General features: G+C 35.0%; 2 protein-coding genes and 1 long non-coding RNA gene across 8 annotated transcripts in view; 2 read left to right on the top strand and 1 right to left on the bottom strand.

Moving 5' to 3' along the window:
* Positions 1 to 1,273, bottom strand: part of LOC125384701 — a 163,891-nt gene extending 162,618 nt beyond the window's left edge. For both annotated transcript variants that reach the window (XR_007223391.1, XR_007223392.1), the window contains exon 1: positions 1,136 to 1,273. This is a non-coding gene — a long non-coding RNA (uncharacterized LOC125384701). The remainder of the gene's footprint in view (positions 1 to 1,135) is intronic.
* Positions 538 to 9,916, top strand: LOC100649569 (polycomb group protein Pc). Its single transcript, XM_003394529.4, has 5 exons — positions 538 to 2,423; positions 5,279 to 5,322; positions 5,405 to 5,528; positions 5,848 to 6,273; positions 6,540 to 9,916. The coding sequence occupies exons 1-5, from the start codon at positions 2,364 to 2,366 to the stop codon at positions 7,158 to 7,160; spliced, it is 1,275 nt and encodes a 424-aa protein (XP_003394577.1). The 5' UTR covers positions 538 to 2,363; the 3' UTR covers positions 7,161 to 9,916.
* Positions 9,917 to 10,735: 819 nt separating this feature from the next.
* On the top strand, positions 10,736 to 21,519 carry LOC100649764 (WD repeat-containing protein 75). 5 transcript variants are annotated; one of them, XR_007223387.1, is made up of 16 exons: positions 10,736 to 11,078; positions 11,287 to 11,488; positions 11,575 to 11,753; positions 11,842 to 11,961; positions 12,066 to 12,253; positions 12,327 to 12,485; positions 12,569 to 12,762; positions 12,838 to 13,022; positions 13,086 to 13,249; positions 13,316 to 13,502; positions 13,575 to 13,753; positions 13,826 to 13,998; positions 14,114 to 14,296; positions 18,740 to 18,896; positions 20,293 to 20,481; positions 20,738 to 20,813. XR_007223387.1 is itself a non-coding variant. In XM_003394530.4 (15 exons), the coding sequence occupies exons 1-15, from the start codon at positions 10,948 to 10,950 to the stop codon at positions 21,472 to 21,474; spliced, it is 2,610 nt and encodes an 869-aa protein (XP_003394578.1). In that variant the 5' UTR covers positions 10,739 to 10,947; the 3' UTR covers positions 21,475 to 21,519. The 5 variants fall into 5 exon arrangements, 1 of the variants encoding a protein (XP_003394578.1); XR_007223388.1 differs by having other exon boundaries at positions 20,293 to 20,523; XR_007223389.1 differs by lacking the exon at positions 20,293 to 20,481.
* The last annotated feature ends 27 nt before the right edge of the window (positions 21,520 to 21,546 follow it).

The raw sequence follows: 21,546 nt of genomic DNA, 5'->3' as shown, positions 1-21,546 counted from the left end.
TGTATATATGTAAATGGTGTATATATGTACTTCCCCTTGTGCCCCTCACCCACGTGCCCGCCCTACGCGACAGCACATACGCGGTATATACGGCTTTACACACCCGTGGGCGTTAAAGAGAAAGAGAGAGAGCGAGATATGACCGGTGGCACGGTAGCGCGCTCCGCTATTCGGGTTTCCTACACGAGGGGAAGAGTGTGATGGGGAGGGAGAGAATTTGCTGTCTCTGTTTGAACATACACAGAGGGGGAAAGTTGCGGCAAAACGGAAAGGCTGTTGTCGAAGGGGAATACAGGGACGCGCGCGGCACGGCGATGGGGACCTCGAACTGAACCGTCGACCGACGATCGTCCGTGAGCCCGCCTTCTCGACGAGTCGAGGGGAACGGACGTGGGCTGTGCCACTCGTCGATTGGTCGCCGTGCTCAGCGGGGTTAGAAGCGTTGGTAGCGCCTCGAGAATCCCACCAATCGAGCGCCACTGTCGTAGCTTTTTTATCCTGCTATTTGCGCCGAAGGACGGAGAAGAGCAGAGGTTCCCCCATCTGGCTCTCTCACTCCTTTTGTATCCCTCTCCTTTTCCTTTGCTGAACCGCTCTCCCTATGTGTTCGTCGGCACGGAGAGGACACTCTCGTTTCGGGATCCGTTGAGGTTGCACACGTTTTCACGAACAGTGCCGCCGGTTTTACTGCGACGCGCTCTATTCTACGTTGATCGTACTCGATACCGTGCGTTATCATTCCGGCGAGTTTCCGATTTTTACGAATAGTCCGTTCGAAAACGTCTGTTTATTATAAAAGCATCGTATGCGATGCCGTGCGGTAGTGTTATGTAGTGTGTGACAGTACGTCGCAAGAGGATACAGTGTTGCCAGATCGTAGGCGCGAATCGACACGGCAAAAGCGGTACCTTGATCGCTTGAAACATCGTGATTAAATCACGTGTGTGTTTCTAGAAGGACACATCGATCGACTCGTTTTGTTTGTGATAACAAGTGATAAACGTAACGACGGCATAGTCGATTCTCGAGTTGATCGGGTAATACGCCAGTGACATTTGGTGCGGTGCTATCGACGAAATAGAGTTGGCAACGTTGCATCGACTGGTCTCTCACACAAATATACGCATACACGTACCTAGAAGGGAACTTGGGGTGGCTGGCTAGCAGGCAGGCGGCAGGCAGGCAAGCAGGCAGGCAGCTTTCTTGTTCCGAGGACGGCGCTCCTGGTCGCGCCGTCTCTCTTTTCTACCTCCATTGCGCTTGCTCTTCTCTCCCTCTTCTCCCCACCCTTCTCGTCCTCGGTCACTCAATCACACTCTCCTTCTTTTGCTTTCTCTATCTTTCTCTCTCCGTTGTATGCGCGGCGCACGTACCGTTGAGAGTTTCTCCCTTCCCCTTCTGATACTCTTTCTCTACCGTTACCCCCTCCCCTCCTAACCTCGAGCGGGTCGGGCGAGTCCACTAAGCTTGCGAGGGGAGTTCGGCAGACCTCGGCTCTAGTCGGCCTCGATCCGCAGAATGTGCTAGACGCTGTGAGTCGATCGCTCCAGTTTTTACATATTCGTATATAGACAGACTCAACGCCGTTCACGAGGCTTTAAAACGTCCTACTGCACTTCGTACACGTATCCACGAGTTTCCAGTGCCTATATCGACGTTAGTTTTCACCATCAGTTTCGGACGCACTCGATCAGCGTATATCCGTACGACGGCCATGTTTGGTGTTTACGAGGTGAGGGGGAATTGCTGACGTCACGAACCCCGATCTTGCACGAAGGGAGTAGCAGCACCAGCAGAAGCAGAAAACGTGTGTTGCCGGCCAACACCAGGCACCACTATAAGTCTCGATACCAATTCGGAGACGAGACACACAAGTCGAGCGTACTCGTATTCCTCGACAAATATCGTACGCAGATTTATCCGTAAGGTGAACACACGTAGAAGAAACTCGCGGCGCGCAAACTGTGCCGCTTGAAATTCCCTTCCCGATGGGACGTGCGTGTACGCCGACTTCGCTCGTGTTCGCCGGTCTTGCCGCGACTACTGGCCTTTCAAAAAACATCGGTCGCATTGCCGCCTCGCTGCTGAAATAGCAGCCACTCTAATCACCAGTCGGTCGACTCAGTCCCAATCAGTGCGAAAAACATCGAGCAATGCCGAGTCTTCTCGTATACGAGACAACACGTGTTTATTGTGTTTACACGGTGTGTCATCTCGATTAAATTAGAGCATCGTGGTCAGATTACGGTATAGGTACATATGGTGTTACGTTACTCAGTGTGGTTTTTTAGTGACACCCTCCACTCTTTTATTGGATATATTAACAGCTTTTATTACGGATCTAACGAACAAGGATTAGAAACATGGATCTAGGTGACAGAGTTTACGCCGCGGAACGGATTATAAAGAAGAGGGAAAAGCGGGTAAGTAAGAGAAATGCGAACCGTCACCGGCAGATAGCGCCACTACATGGAATCTGTTTGTCTATGCGTCGTTGCCGGTTCCTCCTCCCCTCTTCGTGATCTTTCTCTTTCCCACCTCTATCGTTTCGACAATTCTGCCCCTCCCGTTGCGATTTCTATCATGTACGATGCTCTCGATATCTCTCATCGAACTCGAACAGACACGTTTTATTGGTACATTAACGTTTTATAAGAAATACTAAGTTTATTTATTTCATTGCATTGTAAATATGCCTTTAAATATCTATGCATTACCGCGTGCCTTTTCGGGAAAAATAAATGTTATACTTCTTGACGCTGCAAATAGATAATTTTTAATTTCTTTTTAGTTTTTAATTTTCAAACTCATTATTCATTTAATTTATTCGAATTCTATTAATTGATACTTTTATTACAATTTACTACAATTTATTGATACACTTAATGAAACTTTGTAATAAATGAAAGGATTACTAAATTTCTAGTCAATTTATGAAACTTATTGCTTGCTAATTAACCTAAACAATGTTTTCTTCTGAAAGATAAATGGGTTATAACTATATATATAGCGTATAACACGTGATAGTAATTGGAAGTGTACAAATATACTTAAAATTCTGATTAACTTAATTTTACAAAAATTTTTTAATTTTTATTTGACAATCGTTTCATTTCCTTATATCACGACTTATGATGGCACAAACTAAAATATCAGAATTTCGTAACATTCAAAATTCGCGCCAGAGATATTATAACATGTTCGTGATCATATTCACACCATATGAAGGTGAATACACAACAGTCTATTATTCTCGTCCAAACTTACAAATTCAATATTTCAATTAAAGACGCGCTGACATTCATGTTTCAAGTGAAGAATCCTCTAAATGATCTCCCATTAAACTTACAATAATATTGATTGATTTATTATTGCACCATTATCTGTGATATGGTTGTTTGAAAACGGTCGCGATTCATGCAAGAATTTATGCGTTTTTACCGTGGCGGTGATCTTCGGAGTAACGACATGGTCTCGGCTGGCAACGTTGTAAATCGACATAAAACACGCGAGATTTCTCAGCTGCGAGCGGCTCATGCGCGATAAAGCAACGTGTCCTATACCTGCACAGTTATGTCATTGTTTTCCAACTGTCAGACTAGCTGCGCACCTAGAGCGGTCGGCATGCTTTCGTTCGTTGGCCGACGGCCAATAGGTGAGCCGTATCAGCGGTTCTCGTGGAAGTCAACGCCGCCCGTTTTATCGACCGTACGCTCCTACGGAGATGGATTCGAAAATCCGTCGTTCCGACGCAGACGCGCGAAACGGATCTTTGCAATCGGCCACATTCTGACATCGTGATCAACGATGACTGGCGCCAAGGGTCTTTTTATCGGTCGACGAATTCAAACAACCACTCATACATAATACATAACTATTATGTTTGTTATATAAAAATTCTATAAAAATAAGAAATTAAATTATGTATCAAATGTGTTCGTCATAAATTATGCCTGTATATAATAAAACAAAGAGGATAAAGTCGTAGTCATTGTAGATCTATCTTTTATCGTTTTATGTGATATCGGAATTGTACAATTCTTAAAATTACGTAAAAATTAAAAATTTAATCATATATCAAATATCCTCTTGCAAAATGATATCTGCATATAGTGTATTAATCCATTAAGAATAAAGTAGCGAAATAATGTAGGAATATTGCGTAAACGCAATATTATTGAAAAAATAAGTTAAATAAATTATAAAGATTATCGTTTTATGAAAATATGATAAATATGGTGTTAACACTACGTTGATTTTTAATAAGTTAAAAGAAAGAGGATATAATTGGCTCTTATCACGTATTGAAATTTTATAATTATTCTTATTAGAAAAATTGTGTATTAAATGCCCTCATGACAAATTGTCATCTGCATATAGTACGTATGTTAATATGAAAAGGATAAAGTCATACATCGTAGTCATAGTCTTATCTCGATTTCTCATTGCATCTATGTCACAAATCTGCAAGATTTGAAAGAGTGCAATGTGCATTGCACAATTCAGTAGAGATTGTAAAAATCTTTTGGTTTCTATTAAAACGTTTCTCTCTTTTTTCTTTTGGTAAAAGCATCGTACCGGGAATGGAGGGACGATTTAAGGGATGATGTTTCGTTAGGCTACTTTTAGATGGAGAAACGATACAATTACCGCATTTTGGTTATCTTTCAATACATAATTCGTTGGGTTTATGAGTAATTATGAGTATGATATTGGGTATTTTGATCTGATTTAAGTACTGATTATATTAATATCATTCCTCTTGTATAAATAACATAAGTGATATATATTATGGTAATTCATTGAATGCAAACTAATCAGATAATTTTATAGATGATAAATCAAGTTTAGGATACTACTCTTTGTTACTCTACATTCACGATCTTAACATAAAGGGAATAATAATTTGTGCATATTAGTACTCCTTGGAGTTTCTTATAAACATTTATTTTACAATAGTTAAATTTCCATTGTTTATACTTGCACATGTAATATAGCTACAAAATATTACACTAAAAATACTGATTTATTAGAAGTACTTCGATGTAGCATTGATATAGATGAGCTTCTAACAAATTTTAATTATTATTAAAAATATGACAAAAATAATAACACGCTAATAAAGGTACTTAATTTTTGAACTGTATAAAATTATTTAGTAATTAAAAATATCGAATCTGTATCTTCGTGAGGTGTATAATTGTCGGATTCACTTCCATATTTTATTCTTATTGGTATGAATTATCTTTTATAAGTGAATGATTTCTGTTTCCTGTAGGGCAAAGTAGAGTATTTCGTAAAATGGAAAGGATGGAGCAAAAAGTAAGTTAAAAGTACAATTGATAAAATTGTTTACAGGTTCATTAAAATAGATTATGAATGTAAGCATTTTCGCTTTTTACAGACACAACACATGGGAACCCGAAGAAAACATTTTAGACGTCAGGTTAATTGAATTATACGAAGAAAGTCAAAAAGGTGGAGATGTGACTGCAAGGAGACCTAGGCGGAGGGATACTAGATATAGCGTAAATAATTTATTCATATTCGCAATTCATGTTCGCAAAATTATATATATGTAATATAGTAATATATTATTGTGTACTGTAGTACATACTGCATATTTTCTAATTCAAATTTTCAAATTTAAATTATTGACATTACATTTAAATGTGTTTCTAATTAAATGTGTGGAAATGGAAATTATTAAAAATTAATCTTTCATTCAATTATATTGAAACCTTTTCCATTCTTAATAGTAAGATAATTATTGTATTTTCTTCTATAATTTTTAATGTAAAATTATATAAATATTTCAATAAACTAAACTATTTTTATAATTCACAGGAACACGTTCTGGCAAACTTGGTCGTCGAGGAAGAGCCCGGCGGAGACGAAAGAGTCGGAGAAGATAGTCAAGACGAATCAACTATCGGTAGCACCTCCGCGCCTCGCCTAAATCCCGTTGCACCTGACGAAGACACGCTTCCGAGTTCCGTCGATGGGCACGAATCGCCAACAGCCCCAGAATTATCTGCATCCGCGTTCAGTGTTGATTCAGATTGTTCCAATAGTAGTATAGACAGTCCTCTACTGCCTAGGAGAGAACCGACTGGTACGAAAAGAAAGGCCGAGGTTCTCAGCAAAGAATCAGGAAAAATTGGTGTTACCATTACTACGAGCAGTCCAAGCAGCGGTAGTGGAAGTCCTCCTCCAAACAAAATACCTCGGCTATTGCCCCTGAAGAGTAACCCAACGTCTCCCTCTTATCACGTAAGTATTCATTCATTCCTCTTCTTCTCTTCGTCTTATAGAGTTTATCTATAGAGTTTAATCGGAGCTAATCTATATTTTGGATTTATAGATAATTAACAAAGTGATCAATTATATACAACGAATCTTAAAAGTGTCCATAATTTCGAAATCTATCAAAAATTTGTAGCACATATTATAATGAAGACAAAAAATAATAAACTAAATAAAGAATAAATTGAAATAAATTCTAAAATAACAAACATATAATTGTAAATATGTTGCAGAGTCACAAGGTAAACGGCAGGAGGCCGTCATCGTCAAGCGTGAAGTCGACACCGGAGGAACCGCTGCCAGCAGTGCCAACGACACCAGCTCCAGCGGTGCAAGAGAAAAAGCGTGCCGAAGCTGACGTGCCTCACGGTCCTCCACCCTCGCTGCCGCGTGCACCGCCAGCACCTCTCTCCCCCCAGATAGACACGCCTCTGGAACAGCCTACCAAAAAGAGGCACTTGTCTGAACAAAAACAAGAGAAGTCGAACGGAGCTGTGACAGTAGATGCGAACGGTCACAAGTCACCTAGCCCTACTGATTCATATACAAACAACAACAGGTTACCAACCGTCGTCAATGGGCATCATAGTCATAACAATAGCAACAATCATAACAACAACAGTAATAGCAACAATAGCAATACATCGAGCGTGAAGCAGACGGAAATCTCGAAGTCCGACATGTATGTCCCTCTTTCAAGTCCTGGTACGGATTACTGGCACGCGCGGAATCCAGTTGCCGATCAGGTGTTCATTACAGACGTGACGGTAAATTTGAAGACCGTTACCATCAGGGAGTGCAAGACTGAAAAAGGATTCTTCCGGGAAAGGGATCCAAAGAGCGATATCTATTAACGATCTTTAAATAAGGACGCTTTAATGCGAATTTCTAATACTGAACCAGCTTGTAAATATAAATTATTTTCACACGTTGAAGTGTAGAGTCGAAAATGCTGAACATATATATATACACACACATATACGTATATATATATATATGTATATACATACATACATAGATATGTATGTATTGACATCAAGCTATATATACATACATATATATATATATATAAAGACTTTTTCTAAAAAAGTAAAACGGACTCTTTTTTGGTGATTGCGAAGAGGATGATCGAGGTTATGTGTAATTACAAAGAAATTGTTCAACTCGCAGTTTGCTAGAACAAGATGTTATGTGAACCTAAAATTGAACGTGGATTTGATTGGGGACAAAAATTCGAACGGTCAGTTCCGACGTGTCGAATAGAAAATTATCGTGTAAGTCAGCGGATAAAAGATAATAAGACTATCGTTATGCGACAAGTAAACGCGAAAGAACAACGGTACATGAGTCGCTGTCACATCGTGATATACACTTGTACATTTTAAAGACGCTTGATAGACCGTAAACTCTCTGTACCAAAATCAGACAAAAAGAAAATGCAAAAAGATCTGAAAGAAACATTTTAGAGGATAAATAACATTTTCTCAATTGATTGCATTTCCGCTTGTATTAGAATTCTGCAGAAAAAAAAAGATAAAGAATGGTGGAATACCATTGTAAATTAGTTAATTTCAAATTTTACTATGGTAAAATAGTACAGATCTGGAAAGAAATATTTTTCTAATTCATTTTTAGAATAATCAAAGCAGCTTCGTAGAAGCGTTTTAAGAAAATACTAAAAAAATGAATTTTCGAGTATATAGAAACAAAAATAACAAAAATGGAACTAATGTTATCTTGATGACGTATTTCTCAGCATTATGATATTATATTGTATTTAACTGATGAATATCACTCTCATTTTTTTCTCTTTTTCTTAGCGAGTAATATTTTGTCACAAAAAGAAAAGAAAAGAAAAGAGGTGTATTATTCGTTCGTAGATTTTAGATTTGTTTAGAGGCACGAACGCATTATTGATTTTTTTTTTTTCAAGTTGTTATAGCATCACACTTACACAAACAGACCTACATACATACACATACAGTTCAATGCACAGTGACAAACAAGCTGAAAAAGGGAAGCAAAACGATGTACGTTATCAACAACATAGTACATGATAACTTTGTAATCTATATAACATGTTTTATATCGGTTGTCGGTGTTTTTGTTACGAATCGATTAAGTATTGTTTAAACGTGTTAGATGTTGCATTTTTTTATACCTCCAAAGGTATCTTTTCTTTCATTTCCCTTTTTTTCCATTTGAATTTAAGGACTGACTGCGTATTATACGTTTTCATACACGCGACATTTAATTCCAACGATATATATACTTACGAATATGTATTTCGAGAAATATTTATGCATATCCTTGAGAGAGGGCCATTTTATTTTTTTAAGATGGGTTGTCGACGTGTATTCACCAAATAGGAATGTTCCTACCTCGAAAACGGTCATCTTGAACAGAGAATCGAGTACAACCAAATTCTAACGATCTTCTATCCAAACAATGTAATTAATTAATGTCGTTAAACTTCTTCAAAGATTGACTCTATTCTCTTCCTTTTATTTCATTTCATGTTTCTTTTTCTTTTTAACCTCCGCTGCACCGTACATCTGGCGCCGCGTGTCCACCAATTTCGGAACCAGTAAATTCGTGATACGGTTAATTGTATAAGCGTAAATCTTAAAAGGAAAAAAATACATATACGTTGCTTATTTATTGTAACTAATATAAAGAAAGAAAAGTTTTTTTGGTTTTTACATTCTTAGTATAGTATTAGAGACTAATGCGCACAATACGTCCCATTTTATGAGAATAGAACGAGCCTCGTTCGAAAGACTTTCCTTCTCTGTCGTACATTACAATTGATTAACTATAATTTAAAATGATAAGTCGACGATACATTAGTAATAAATGTTTAATATTTCCTCCTTTTTTTTTCTGATTGACTATGTACGATCTATTTCGAAGAGAAAAGCAGAATTATAACGATTTATCTTTTTAAACGGGAAATGAAAATGGGACTATTTGTGTGTGGTTAGGTCGCGCGATTTCTTGTAATTCGCATTTGCAAGGAATTTTAAATACACGTTTATTAAATTGTTGTGTAATGTAAACCAATACACTCTGTATATTGAGAGAGAAATATTCTGTAAAAATTGTAAATAGTTGAACACTTACAATTCTATGATAACAGAGCGATTTTAGAGCGAGAGTGAGAATGAAAGAGAGAGAGAGAGAGAGAGAGAGAGAGAGAGAACGCGTAGCTTTAGACCTTTCAGTTTATCATAATTGTAAATAGAGAAACGGAAAGCAAGAAACCCCTTTAAGTTGTAAATGTAAGAATCGCAGAACTGCAGATCTAGGAGAAAAATCCTTTTTAGCTTTAGAGACTTTGAGATAGACTGTGCGCGTACCTTCAATATTGTTTCTGTACTTATAGAAATATTCAGATTCTACTTATAACGATTTAAAAAAAAAAAAAGATGAAGTCAACACAGATACACATACACCGACACAAGGAGAGAGGAAAAAATGTGAAAAGATAACCCAGCGATTACGCAGGAATATACGATGCGAACCCCGGTAGTACCAAATTTAAACGGTAATTTTAGTTCTGTCTGGTACAGATTCCTTATATTTCAATAAAATCTTTATTTGAATTTTTGCTCGCGTGCAGTACTTGTTTTCCATCCACTCAAAGCCGATATTCATGCGCTTTATTCATTGAAGCAGCATTCAAAGCTTGATCAGTTTTTCTTTTTCTAAGTTTCCACTTATGTTACTATCCATAATGTGTAAAGTTAAGGGAGAATAAAGCAACAGTTACTCGAAAAAAGGTTTCGTCGAATAGAGTATGTTAAAGCATGGACGACATTATTGTGTTTAATGTTTTATCAATTTTCTTTCTTTTTATTAATATCACACATTCATTATTAATATTTAACGAATATACAGAATACAATAATATGAGTATGATCATTATAAAGATACAATTTTTTACAATAAGAAATTGAAACTTATCGGTAGAAGAAGTGATTCAATTTAAAACCGATTAATTCTATTATGTTAGTAGAATTAATAAATGCGTAATTCATCTACCATTAATAAAGAAGATTCCCTATGGTTCGAATCTACTATGTCGACATAGGGTATTGTAGATTCCGATAAAAGAAATACTACAGTTATCGATGCATTTTATAACGTGCATAAAGTATTTCAGATGTCGCTAAACTACAATTTCAATTACTGTAGTGGGTGAATGTGTAGTATGTAAATTAATAATAAACTTGTAATGTATTTTATTATAGTTGATATTTTTATTTATGAATATTAAATATATAAATAATTAAATAAATCTTTTTACATTTGTTAAGATTATTACTAGCCGTTATTACGATTGTGAAAAAATACACTATGATTCTTCCAAATGAAGTTGTACCTAAGGAGCTAGGTAGTTTTATCATTGCAGTTGCAGAAATGGTAAATGAAGTTTGTTTAAGTATTTGGATCTTTGGATACGAGAAGACACCATGTGATAGGCATTTAGTTTGGTTAATTTATGTTTTACGTGTTTATAGTTATCAAAATATAATATTTTTACTGTATTTTGTATTTTATTGCGTCATTAATATATGGGGTATACAATACCGCGTTTAATTATTAGGAACATTAGTCTCTTAAGACATAATTGACAAAATGCAGATGAAATTGAATACACGACGCGATTCAACAAATATTGAAGTAATTGATGTAGACGATTTAGTTGTAACAAGAAAAGGCGGAGGAAGTATAATTGATCAACGGCCAGTTTTTTCACACGATGGAGAGTAAGTTTTAATTCAGCATATACAAAAATTATAATCTTTTTTGGCGTTTATGAAATTTCTGGTTGTAAACATAATGGTACTAAACATGTACTTCTTTAATTTTGTTAATGGAATTATATGAGTAAATATCGTTATAAATGTTAGACTACGGTATTCAAGAAAAAAGTTACAGTTAATATTTCTATTAAGTAATACATATACGTTACAGAACATTATACATAGTATGGAAGCATGTTATAAGAGCTTACAGTACACAAACTGGAGATTTTGTTAAAGAATTAGAACCAGCAAATCACAAAATTGCAGGATTAATAATACATCCAGAAAATCCCAATCTGATCATTGCCTGTACAGAAAATGGAGAATTAAATTTTTGGAGTTGTCAAAGTGGCATTATCACAAAGAAATTGGTATAAACTTTAAATGTATTTTTTAGCAGTATAAAATCATGATTTTTGAGACTTTTATAAATCCATAATTGTTATACTTTTTACAGGAATTAAAATTTCAAGTAGAGCCAAAAATAAAAACATTTCACATTGTAAATTATAAAACTCATAATGGAAATGAGTTGCGTCAAGTGCTTGTGACATATATTTCCAAATGCAACACAAAAATTTATATAGTGTTATTTGATCTGGATAATGGAGTTTGTGCAAAGTCTACATGTATATCGTAAGAAAAATTTGCACTTCAACAATTATGGATGAAGCTCTTATTATGTATTATTTATGTGATGTATTATTTTTACATATTATTACAGGACAAAATCTTATGAATATTATGTTGATATAATTGGTAATCATGGTGAGAATTTAATAGCACTCCTTCATGATGTAGATTTGCATATATTGAATCCATCAAGAAATTTTGTTGATAAATTGTACGTTGATAAATTATACTTAAGAAAAATTATTTAACATTAAAGACAAACTGAAATTTTCAATAAAAAATACTTATAAATACCGCCATATTTCATGATCACAGACATAAGACGGGTAAAACAGGTAGAATACCAACGTGCATTGCTGGACATCCAGAAGAAGAATGTGTTGCCACAGGAGATTCGACTGGTCGTGTCGTAGTCTGGAAGGGTTTGTTTCAAACAAGACCTTATACAGCAGTTTATCATTGGCATACATTACCTGTTACAGAAATAGTATTCAGTAAATCAGGTAAGATATATATTTCTTATATTTTTTTAAATTTCAACATGTACAATAACTGTATATACCATAAAAATTGTAGGTGGTCACATGTATACAGGAGGAGGAGAATGTGTTCTAGTGAAATGGGTTTTAGCAAATTCACATCAAAAATCTTTTCTTCCTCGATTACCTGCACCTATTAAACACCTTACTATTGCTCCTGATAATTTATATGTGGCTGTATCTACTTTAGATAATGGTATGAATATTTTTAGATATTTAAATCTTTAGATCTATTTTAGATAGATGAAATATATTTATAAAATATATCTATAATCATAGGTATCGTGGTTGTAAATCCACAAAGAAAATTGACATCAGTTATACAAAATTTTACATGGGGCGTGACCTTATCTTCTAAAGATTTATTTCCTGCTGGCCTTATTGTTGATCCACGTACGAATTGTTTAGTTCTAAATAGTCGTACCGGACATGTTCAATTTTATAATACTCATACAAAAAGTTTATTATATAATGTGAGTAACAGCGTAATATAAAACAGATAAAAAATTTACGCTATGTCGTTTATTAACTTGTTGATAAATTTTTAGATAAATATTACGGCACAAAATTTTTTAACGCAAGAGCGTAATGTACTTGTTATAAACACGGAAGTTACAAAGATAGCAATAAATCATGATGGTATGTGGATGGCGACTGTTGAAGAACGAAACGATAAAATGTCATGTATAGAAGTAAGGCTGAAATTTTGGATGTATGACGTTAAACAACAACAGTAAGTACAAGATATGCATTCTTGATGTGTAAATATTAAGATACTGTGTTGTCAACCTGTTAGGTTCGCGTTAAACACGTCAATCGAGCTTCCTCACGATGGTGGTGTGAATGCTTTGCACTTCCAACCGTGCATGTTATTCGGTGATGAGGGAGCACTGGCAGTTACAACAGGCAGAGATAGAAAATTCAAATTATGGCATCTCGTAGAACCTTCATCCTTACACAGTATGTAAAAGTTATGTTGTAATAAGAGAATTGTAGTATTAAATTTTAAAATTAAATTTGTTGTAGAAAAAAATAAATTTTGGCAGTGCCATAGTGTAGGAGATTACAGAAATCTGCCTGCAACGGATGCTGGTTTCTCGATTGATGGTTCATTAGTTGGTATTGGTTTCGATTCTAGTCTAACAATATGGACTCCTGATACTTGTACATTTAAATGTAGCCTTACACACTGTCAATATCAGTATCCAGTGACGTAAGTTTTATGAAAAATAGACCTTATAAAATCATAAGAACAGTATTGGGATTATTATATATGTTTTATTAGGCGAATTGAATTTGGAAAACAAGATGCTTGTCATCTTGTGGTAGCAGTTTCCACGCAGCATATTGCGGTGTGGAACATCCTGTCGCTCACGTTAATATGGAGCGTACCTCTAAAAATTGCAACTCTTACGGCAGATCCGAAATCGACATACATGGCTGTTTTTACGACTGATAATTCACGTAAATATATAACTTGCTTTAAAAGATACCCAAATTTTTATTTTTGCATAGCAAGTAATCTATTAATTTTAGTGTTTGTATTCACACCCCACAAATCGACACCCGTCTACACAAGAAAAGATTTTATCGAAAATAATAGTTTCATTTTGGGAGCCACCTTTGTACCACATTTACAAGTGAAACGAGATTCATCGTACAGATTGTGGCAACGAAAATCGCAGCTTTTCTTTTTAGATTCTAATCAAGTACGTACACGGCAAATGTATGCAAAACGTGTTGATACAAAATATCTGTACATTTATTGAATCATCCAATACAATGATTATATGTACTATATATATTTAATTGTTTTATAAATAGGAATTATTAACGTTAGAACCAGAATCCGAAGTGACTATTTCTCTTGAAATTTTATCTACGAATGCAATAGTTCCTGCGACCGCCTTTAGCAATTTAATAGCGAGCACGACTACCACAGACAAGGAAGTACCCGCTCCATTTATGCACGAACAACTGAGAACAGGAAAAGGAATGGTGAAAGAGGTAAGTAAAAAAAAATATACCTTTGCAATTTATATTTTAATTATATATTTATGTTATAATTAGAAGATGTATGATCCGCCAGGTAGGTGATATTCATCTCAAAATAATTTCGTGATAGAAAAAATAATTTTATTCTAGAACATATTCTCATCTTACAATGAGATCAAAGAGCGTTTATATATACACAATTTCTCGTACAATATAGTATAAATAATTAAGTAGGAAATATAGAAGTACAAGTAATATTAATAACTTAATACAATATAGAGTAATCTTTATCGAAGTTTTAATCTTAGGAAAATGGAAACTGTTAATCCCGTAAGATATTCTCATCTTTTTATCTATTTTCTTTCCTGTTTCTATTTTATACAAATTAAAAGATGAAGATAAATTTTGAAGTCTTGGAAATACAGTCTTGCAGTAAATAACGAGACGCGAAGAATTAAATTATAATCTATGCAAGTTGCATTTATCAACTAAGTTCATAAGTAATTCCAAAGTGTTAATATGACGTGCCACATCTCATTTCATTTATATATAAGTTTAAGTATTTGCAGCAGAACATTTAGAACAGCTGGTCGATGAAACTTGAAATATTGTGACTTATTCGTTGCGGTCGTCCATACGGGATTGCGATGAGTTTGTTTTTGTCAGTGTTTCCTTCCTAAACGGTAATTCCGACAGCGGCGTACGAGATCGAATTTTCTATAGCGTAAACAGTGCCACTGTGGGATCTGTCGCATATTCTCAATCGCCTGCAAGTTATACGTCTTAAAAAAATAATTGGTAACGTTTAATAAAACTCAAAGAACCATGTGCACTATGAAACAAAGATATAAATAAATTGAACAATCTTTTCGATAAAAGGAAGTCACAATTTAAAATGTTCCTTTCTTATGCAAATTTTATTTATAAATCACTTTTATCATTTCTATTTTGATAATTGTGACTTTTTTTTATTTAATTTTAGAATTTAATTACAAAATTAAAACTATGATACATTTAAAGTAATTTAACATCATCCTTCCGTTTCTCAATTATATTACAATTTTAATATCGCTATGAAATATTAAAAAAATTTGTGATAAAAATATTTCTGAAATAGAATCTCGAGATTGTGACTTCAACTATAATCGAACGATTCGAATGGAATTTTCATGATTTCTGTTTACGGTACCACCTACAGTTCGGTTTGATTAGATATACCAATACAAGTAGAGAAAAGAGATTGATTTAATAAGTACCATTCGCGAGCAACGTCCACTCGTGCTTACAATATTATCATATGCATCCCACGTGCTTATAAGAAGGGAAACACGGAATTCCATTTATTTCTATTGATTTCTCTGCACTCAGCGTAAAAGATTCCTCTTTATTTAAAAAAAAGAAATATTTCACACAAACCAACAACTTATGAAACAGTCAACGTATGAAATTAATTGGAAATTCAATTATAGCTCTATATCTAATTGAGAAAGTCTTTGTTGTATCTATATGAATATCGATGACCGAATTATGTCATTTCAGGCGAAATTATCGCCATACACGTGTATTATGTGTTTCCCCCTTATCTATTTGCTCCATTTTGTCAATGCAAACTCGCGCGACCTAACGATAACATTTTCTGATTGCCAGAAAATCATGACTTGTTTGAAATTATCGTTCTTTTTTAAACGATAGAACGATTATTTCTTTCTTTCTTTTTGCGAAAACAAGAATTATAACGAAGATTATAACGAAGCAATGAAAAATTAATGCAATGAAGAAAGCTGCTTCATTTTCAGAGACTACACTTTGGTTTAATAGTTTCTGGATATTCACCGGACATCACCGGTTGCTGTGTAATAGGCTGACTCACGAACGTGTCTTCCTATACTTGTCCGCTTTATCGTTCTTTTCATCGCATTTACGTGCCTAATTCGCAGAGAGGAACGTGACTTTATGAGTCAAAGTCCCAAGCAGATGCCCACGCGCCACTTTCAGCACGTGGTTACGTTTCAAACAAGATTCATATCAAAAATTGATGTATTAAACCATCTACAAGAAAGTAAATGGAAAACGAGATGCAGAATATGATAAATGGACCACGATGGAACGCTGATGAACCACGTATATCATTACGTTTAACAGATCAATGTAACACAATAAATGTATCATCTTTAACAAATTTAAATAATTAAAGATAATTGAAGTAACTTGTCAGTGTTATTCAAGTGTTAGTTACACTATTTCATTGAAAGTATATGAAGAGAGGTACTCACTATCTCTGGATTGCCAGCAGGATATGCAGACGTGGCAACCGTTAGGAAGAAGACAACTATCAGGATGCACACAGAATTCCACGCTGTTAACTTCATGCCCGAAATTGTCGTAGACAGACGTCGGAAGCTACTTCTTCTACTCTCTCTTGATACACGAGATAATTTAGTTGAAGAACGTAGTCACCAGCTTGATACTTCAGTATAATATTTGAAAAATTCTGTCAATTACAAATGACCAAAAGTTACTTTCAATGAAGAATAACAAACAAATTGCAGAATATCAAGATCCCGATCTCCTCTGTTTAAATTTACCTTTTATTTTCTTCTTTTACTTTATACTTGATTGTATTGAGGAATAGACAGAAGGATATCTTCACAATAAAGTAGAAGAAGAGATAATAACGTGTTGCTCGATAGAACGATGGAGAAAGAGTCACCGATGAAGAGTTTCTTGTCTGAGCGTTCAACGTAGAACTGACTTTGGGAAGTGGCCTCGCCATGATTTAATATAGGAGCTACTTCTCCGCACTCCCACCCTCTTACGGCGTTCCAGTTGTCCCTCTGACCTAGGGCATTGTCTTCGACGGAAAAACCTTCGGCACGCGTCACTCAAGGAATCGTCTCGATCTTCCCGGAAATCGTCCAAGTACGTGATAAAATTGCAGGCTGAATAATTCTTTCAAAAATCTCAACTTTAAACACCTAACACATAGAAAAATTCTTTCAAAGACCCGAAAACATTGAAAATCACAACGAACATATTGGTATCTTTTTGTGAAATAATTATAGAGGAGATAAAGACGAAGAAAAGAAACAGAAATAATATTTGGTATCACTCGTTCACTTCTCTTTCAGCATGATAAAAAATTTGTAATTAGCCAACAGGGTGGAGATAGAGGCGAAATTCAGAAATAAACCGACTGTTTGATAACACGCAAACATTCCAAAGAACAATGAAGATCGGTCTCAAGAAGGGATGTCCACGTGTACCGCTACAAAATCTCATCGCTTTAAGGCCAATGCAAAATCAATAAACCGAGTTTCCCTTATCGTGACCAAGCTGGTGCAACAAGTAGACGGGAGAGAAAGAGAGGGAGAAACTCGTTTGAACTGTATCATATACGATGTCGGTCTGCGTGTGATCATTTAAATGAACGCGATAATATCAGCTTGTCTAAAAGTAAAATCTTGCCCCATTTGGAGAACGCCTTTAGTGTCTGGAGGCTAAGCAAATTAAGGATCATCACATGAGTTTCTACGGTCCTTAAGGCCGCATGATCCGCTAATGATGGCGTTATGGAGAACACGGACGCAGCGAATAATTAATTCTACAAGATCGTTCAGAGACCTATACGCATTATTTTCTTAACGTTTATTGAGAGAATCTATTACAAGATATCAATTTTTTTGCGGGGAACTAAACGTTTTTAATGACTGTTTTAAAGAGAAAAAACTATTTTCACTATTTATATAGTTTTAGCTATTTAAATTGTTCATATTTATGAGAGATATCTTTCTGTTTCATTTTTTCCAAATAATGTGTTAGGCATATTTTGTATATTTATCTAAATAATCATAAAGATATTTTGAAACGTGCTTGGGAGCGTTTTCAATGTTGAAGACGTATAAAAGCGGACACAAAACATCTCGTAGCTATTGATTAATTAGGTAGGTCTACGTCGTTACTTAAGATTCACAGTACACGGATATCCGCTAGCTCACAGCTTTCTTGCATATTGCGTCAGTTCTGTGGAATAGTAGAGTTAATTGCTTATGAACCACCTGATGACTGTTCCTTATTTATGTTACGTTACGTTCTATATTTTTCTAGAAATGCATAACAAGAAATCAAACACGAACCCTAGTATTTTTCTAAATTACAAAACAATGTCTTTCTTCGGTAACAATAATTTTATATTATTTCCTATCATTGCTATATATATTCTCACTTTCTTTGCTAATATCAACAATTTAATTTTAGACGTGCGAGATAATTTAATTTATCTAAATTTATCTAAATCCATCCTAATGGATTATATTAATCTAATATTAAACATCCGCTGTTTATAACATTAAACAGTTTGGTATATCGTTACGTAAGTTTCATATTTCTATTTATTCCAATTTATTCATTCATTCGGTATCAATAATTTATCTTTAACTTTCTCTCAATGTCTCTCAGTCTGTGGCCACATTTGCTCTGGCAAAAATGATAGATCGCCGCGCGACCAATCGGAGCGGAGCTTCAGATGTGCGTAATAAGTTTACGATTCTTCGGAAAGATTAACGAACTGGAAACCAAAGTTGCAACAGTCGATGAAGAATCAAAACTTTCGACAGTACGAGCCTTTATTCATTCTCGTTACGGTGCACAATGGAGAACGATGGTTTTCAATGTCGCTTCGGAATTGTTTGCAAATGTTCCGGTAAAACCAGGTCAGGACGAACCTGTTGGCGAAGCTAGGAACAAAGTCTTATCTCCTGCGGGGGCTGTCCTGATATTGTTACGTTACCTATTAATAAAATCGTATTCTCCTCATGTGTAGGTGTATATCGAGACGGGCATTCTATCTAATCTTGCACAGCGGCATTGTTTCTTGCCGGTGAATCTGCCGGTGTATGACGCCCTCGCGAATTTTGACGAGATCTTTTTTAATTATCTTGTTGTAACGCCTATATAACGAGAAATCTAATAAAAACAAGCGGTCCGATCCCAATGACCTTGGAAAAAATACAACGACGTTTATAGTTGAACCTCTCTTCGGGGCATCGCTGTTTAACATTTTTTTTCTATTTTCTAATGGTACTCGATGAACAAAAGTTTTGAGTTTAGGAACCCATTGTTTCGAAAGTTATCAATATGTGAATGGATTTGGCAAGCCGCCTTGCGATGCGACTCGATCGCCGGAAAAATATATAGCCCAAACGATACTACAACGATAACGCTGATAGTGTCGACAAAGCTCAACATTTAAAAATTTAAAGATCTATCTCCATTCCATAAGACGGAGTAAGCCGTATTGTTGACTAAGACGGTATTTTATTTTGTCAAGGTCATAGAGGTCCCGCTGCCTGTTTTTATTATTTTTCTCGTTATACGCGCGTCGCAACAAGGTAATTAAAAAAGGTTTCGTCAAAATCCATGAGGACGTCACACGTCGACAGATTGACCTTCTTACCAATTAAATGCACCTTTGATCATTTAATTTACATGTTTCGATTTTAATTTCGTTAAGATAATAGCCCTGTCAATTTATATGCTTAATACATTTGTTGATATTTGCACATTCGGTGACGCGTACGTTGCATCGATGCGCAGCTATTTAAAAAGTGCTACTTATGCGTATATCTCGTGAGCTTAAAAACACTGGTAACTCTAAAGATAGGATATTACTTTAACAGTAACGTGTTAAGCTGTTCGTATTTGTAATATAATAAACGTTAATTATTTATCATTAATTTAGCTAACATTTTAATATTACAATTATTTAAAGAATTTTGTATATTATATGCACGGAATATCCCAGTAAGAGTTAATTAAAGGAAACTCTACGAAATAATATCATAGAAAATACTAAATGTCGTGCAACTATACTAGACATCTCAATGGTAATCGATGAAAAGGGAAACTCTATGAAGTACCATTATACTCTGTTAAGATACTAAATATAGATAGTGTATGTTTCTCGGTATTATCGCTTATGTTTTGCTTGATGAAACATGCGTCTTTTCTAGCAACTTTCTGGTGAAAACTGGTGTATACCGAGAAGAATATTCGTGTAGGTTGTAAGAGACGCGTCAACCTAGATCTGAAGTAGAAGATTGCAGGAATTGCAGAAATTTTCGTTCGGGGGTGTGCCTGCGTCAGCCTTAAGACTAATTAACTAATCGGATGTCGCGAGCGTCACAAGTATTACCGAAGAAGTAAACGCACGTCAAATATCATACGTATCTTTCCCAATTATAGTTAGTTCCTTACTTGAAATGTTTTATTTTTGTTTCTTTCTTTATCGTCTTTAATTCGTTGTTTATTTTTATCTAGGTAGACAAACATTTTTATCTAAAAGGAGTATTTTATTTATTTATTTCTTTTTTTTCAAAAAGATATTAAGCACATTTTAAATGTATTAAAAATTGCGTGAATTTCTATATTTAAGATAATATTAATTATGCCTTTCAGCTTCTCAGCGTCTCAGCCCACACATTACCGCCCATGAAGATGCTTTGTGCATCATTCATCACATCTCTGCTCTCGTCATCTGTGTCAAAAACTCAATCACCTGACGATAGAATCGAGAGGTAATTTAATAAAATATTGTAATTAATAAATTATATGTATACTGTATGGATATGTTTACACATTTATTGTGAAATTTAAAAGAACAACAGTATAACAAAAGTATATAAAATTTTCAAAGTGAAGTATTCGTTATAATAATTAGTAAGTCAAATAAAACTCTATTAAGTTAACTATATTCATAGGAATGTAAAATAGCATTAAGATCCACAGTCTAATTATGAGAAATGTTTGGAAGTGAACTATTATAATTCAGAAATTAAAACTACTTAAAGCTTTAAGTAATAGATCTTCAAGTAATAGCCTTGAAATGATAACTTAGTGGTTAGTTGATTTTGGACAAATTACATGCTTTTCATTTTGATCTGCTTAGGGATGAAACAATGCAGAATGACGAAGAGTCAGAGGAAAGCGAAGAAGAACTATCGCGACCGGAAAATCGTGAATCCACACCTGTAGCTGAAATCGACAATGTCGATGAAACGAAAGTACAACTTGTCGATCACAATTGGTCTTTCCTTAGGACTATACTTCCAGATCGAGAGGAGATTGAACAACAATTGATAGATGACAATCTTGAACCAACTTTACCATCTGATAATATTTATAATATAGAGTAAAGATTTTTATTCCTACGATACACGAAAGAAAAATTGTTTATAAAATAGTTGGCAAAAAAATAGCGATTATAG

Source organism: Bombus terrestris, chromosome 3 (genome assembly GCF_910591885.1).
Source record: "Bombus terrestris chromosome 3, iyBomTerr1.2, whole genome shotgun sequence".
Lineage (NCBI taxonomy): Eukaryota > Metazoa > Arthropoda > Insecta > Hymenoptera > Apidae > Bombus > Bombus terrestris.
This window is presented reverse-complemented; position numbering and strand designations above follow the sequence as displayed.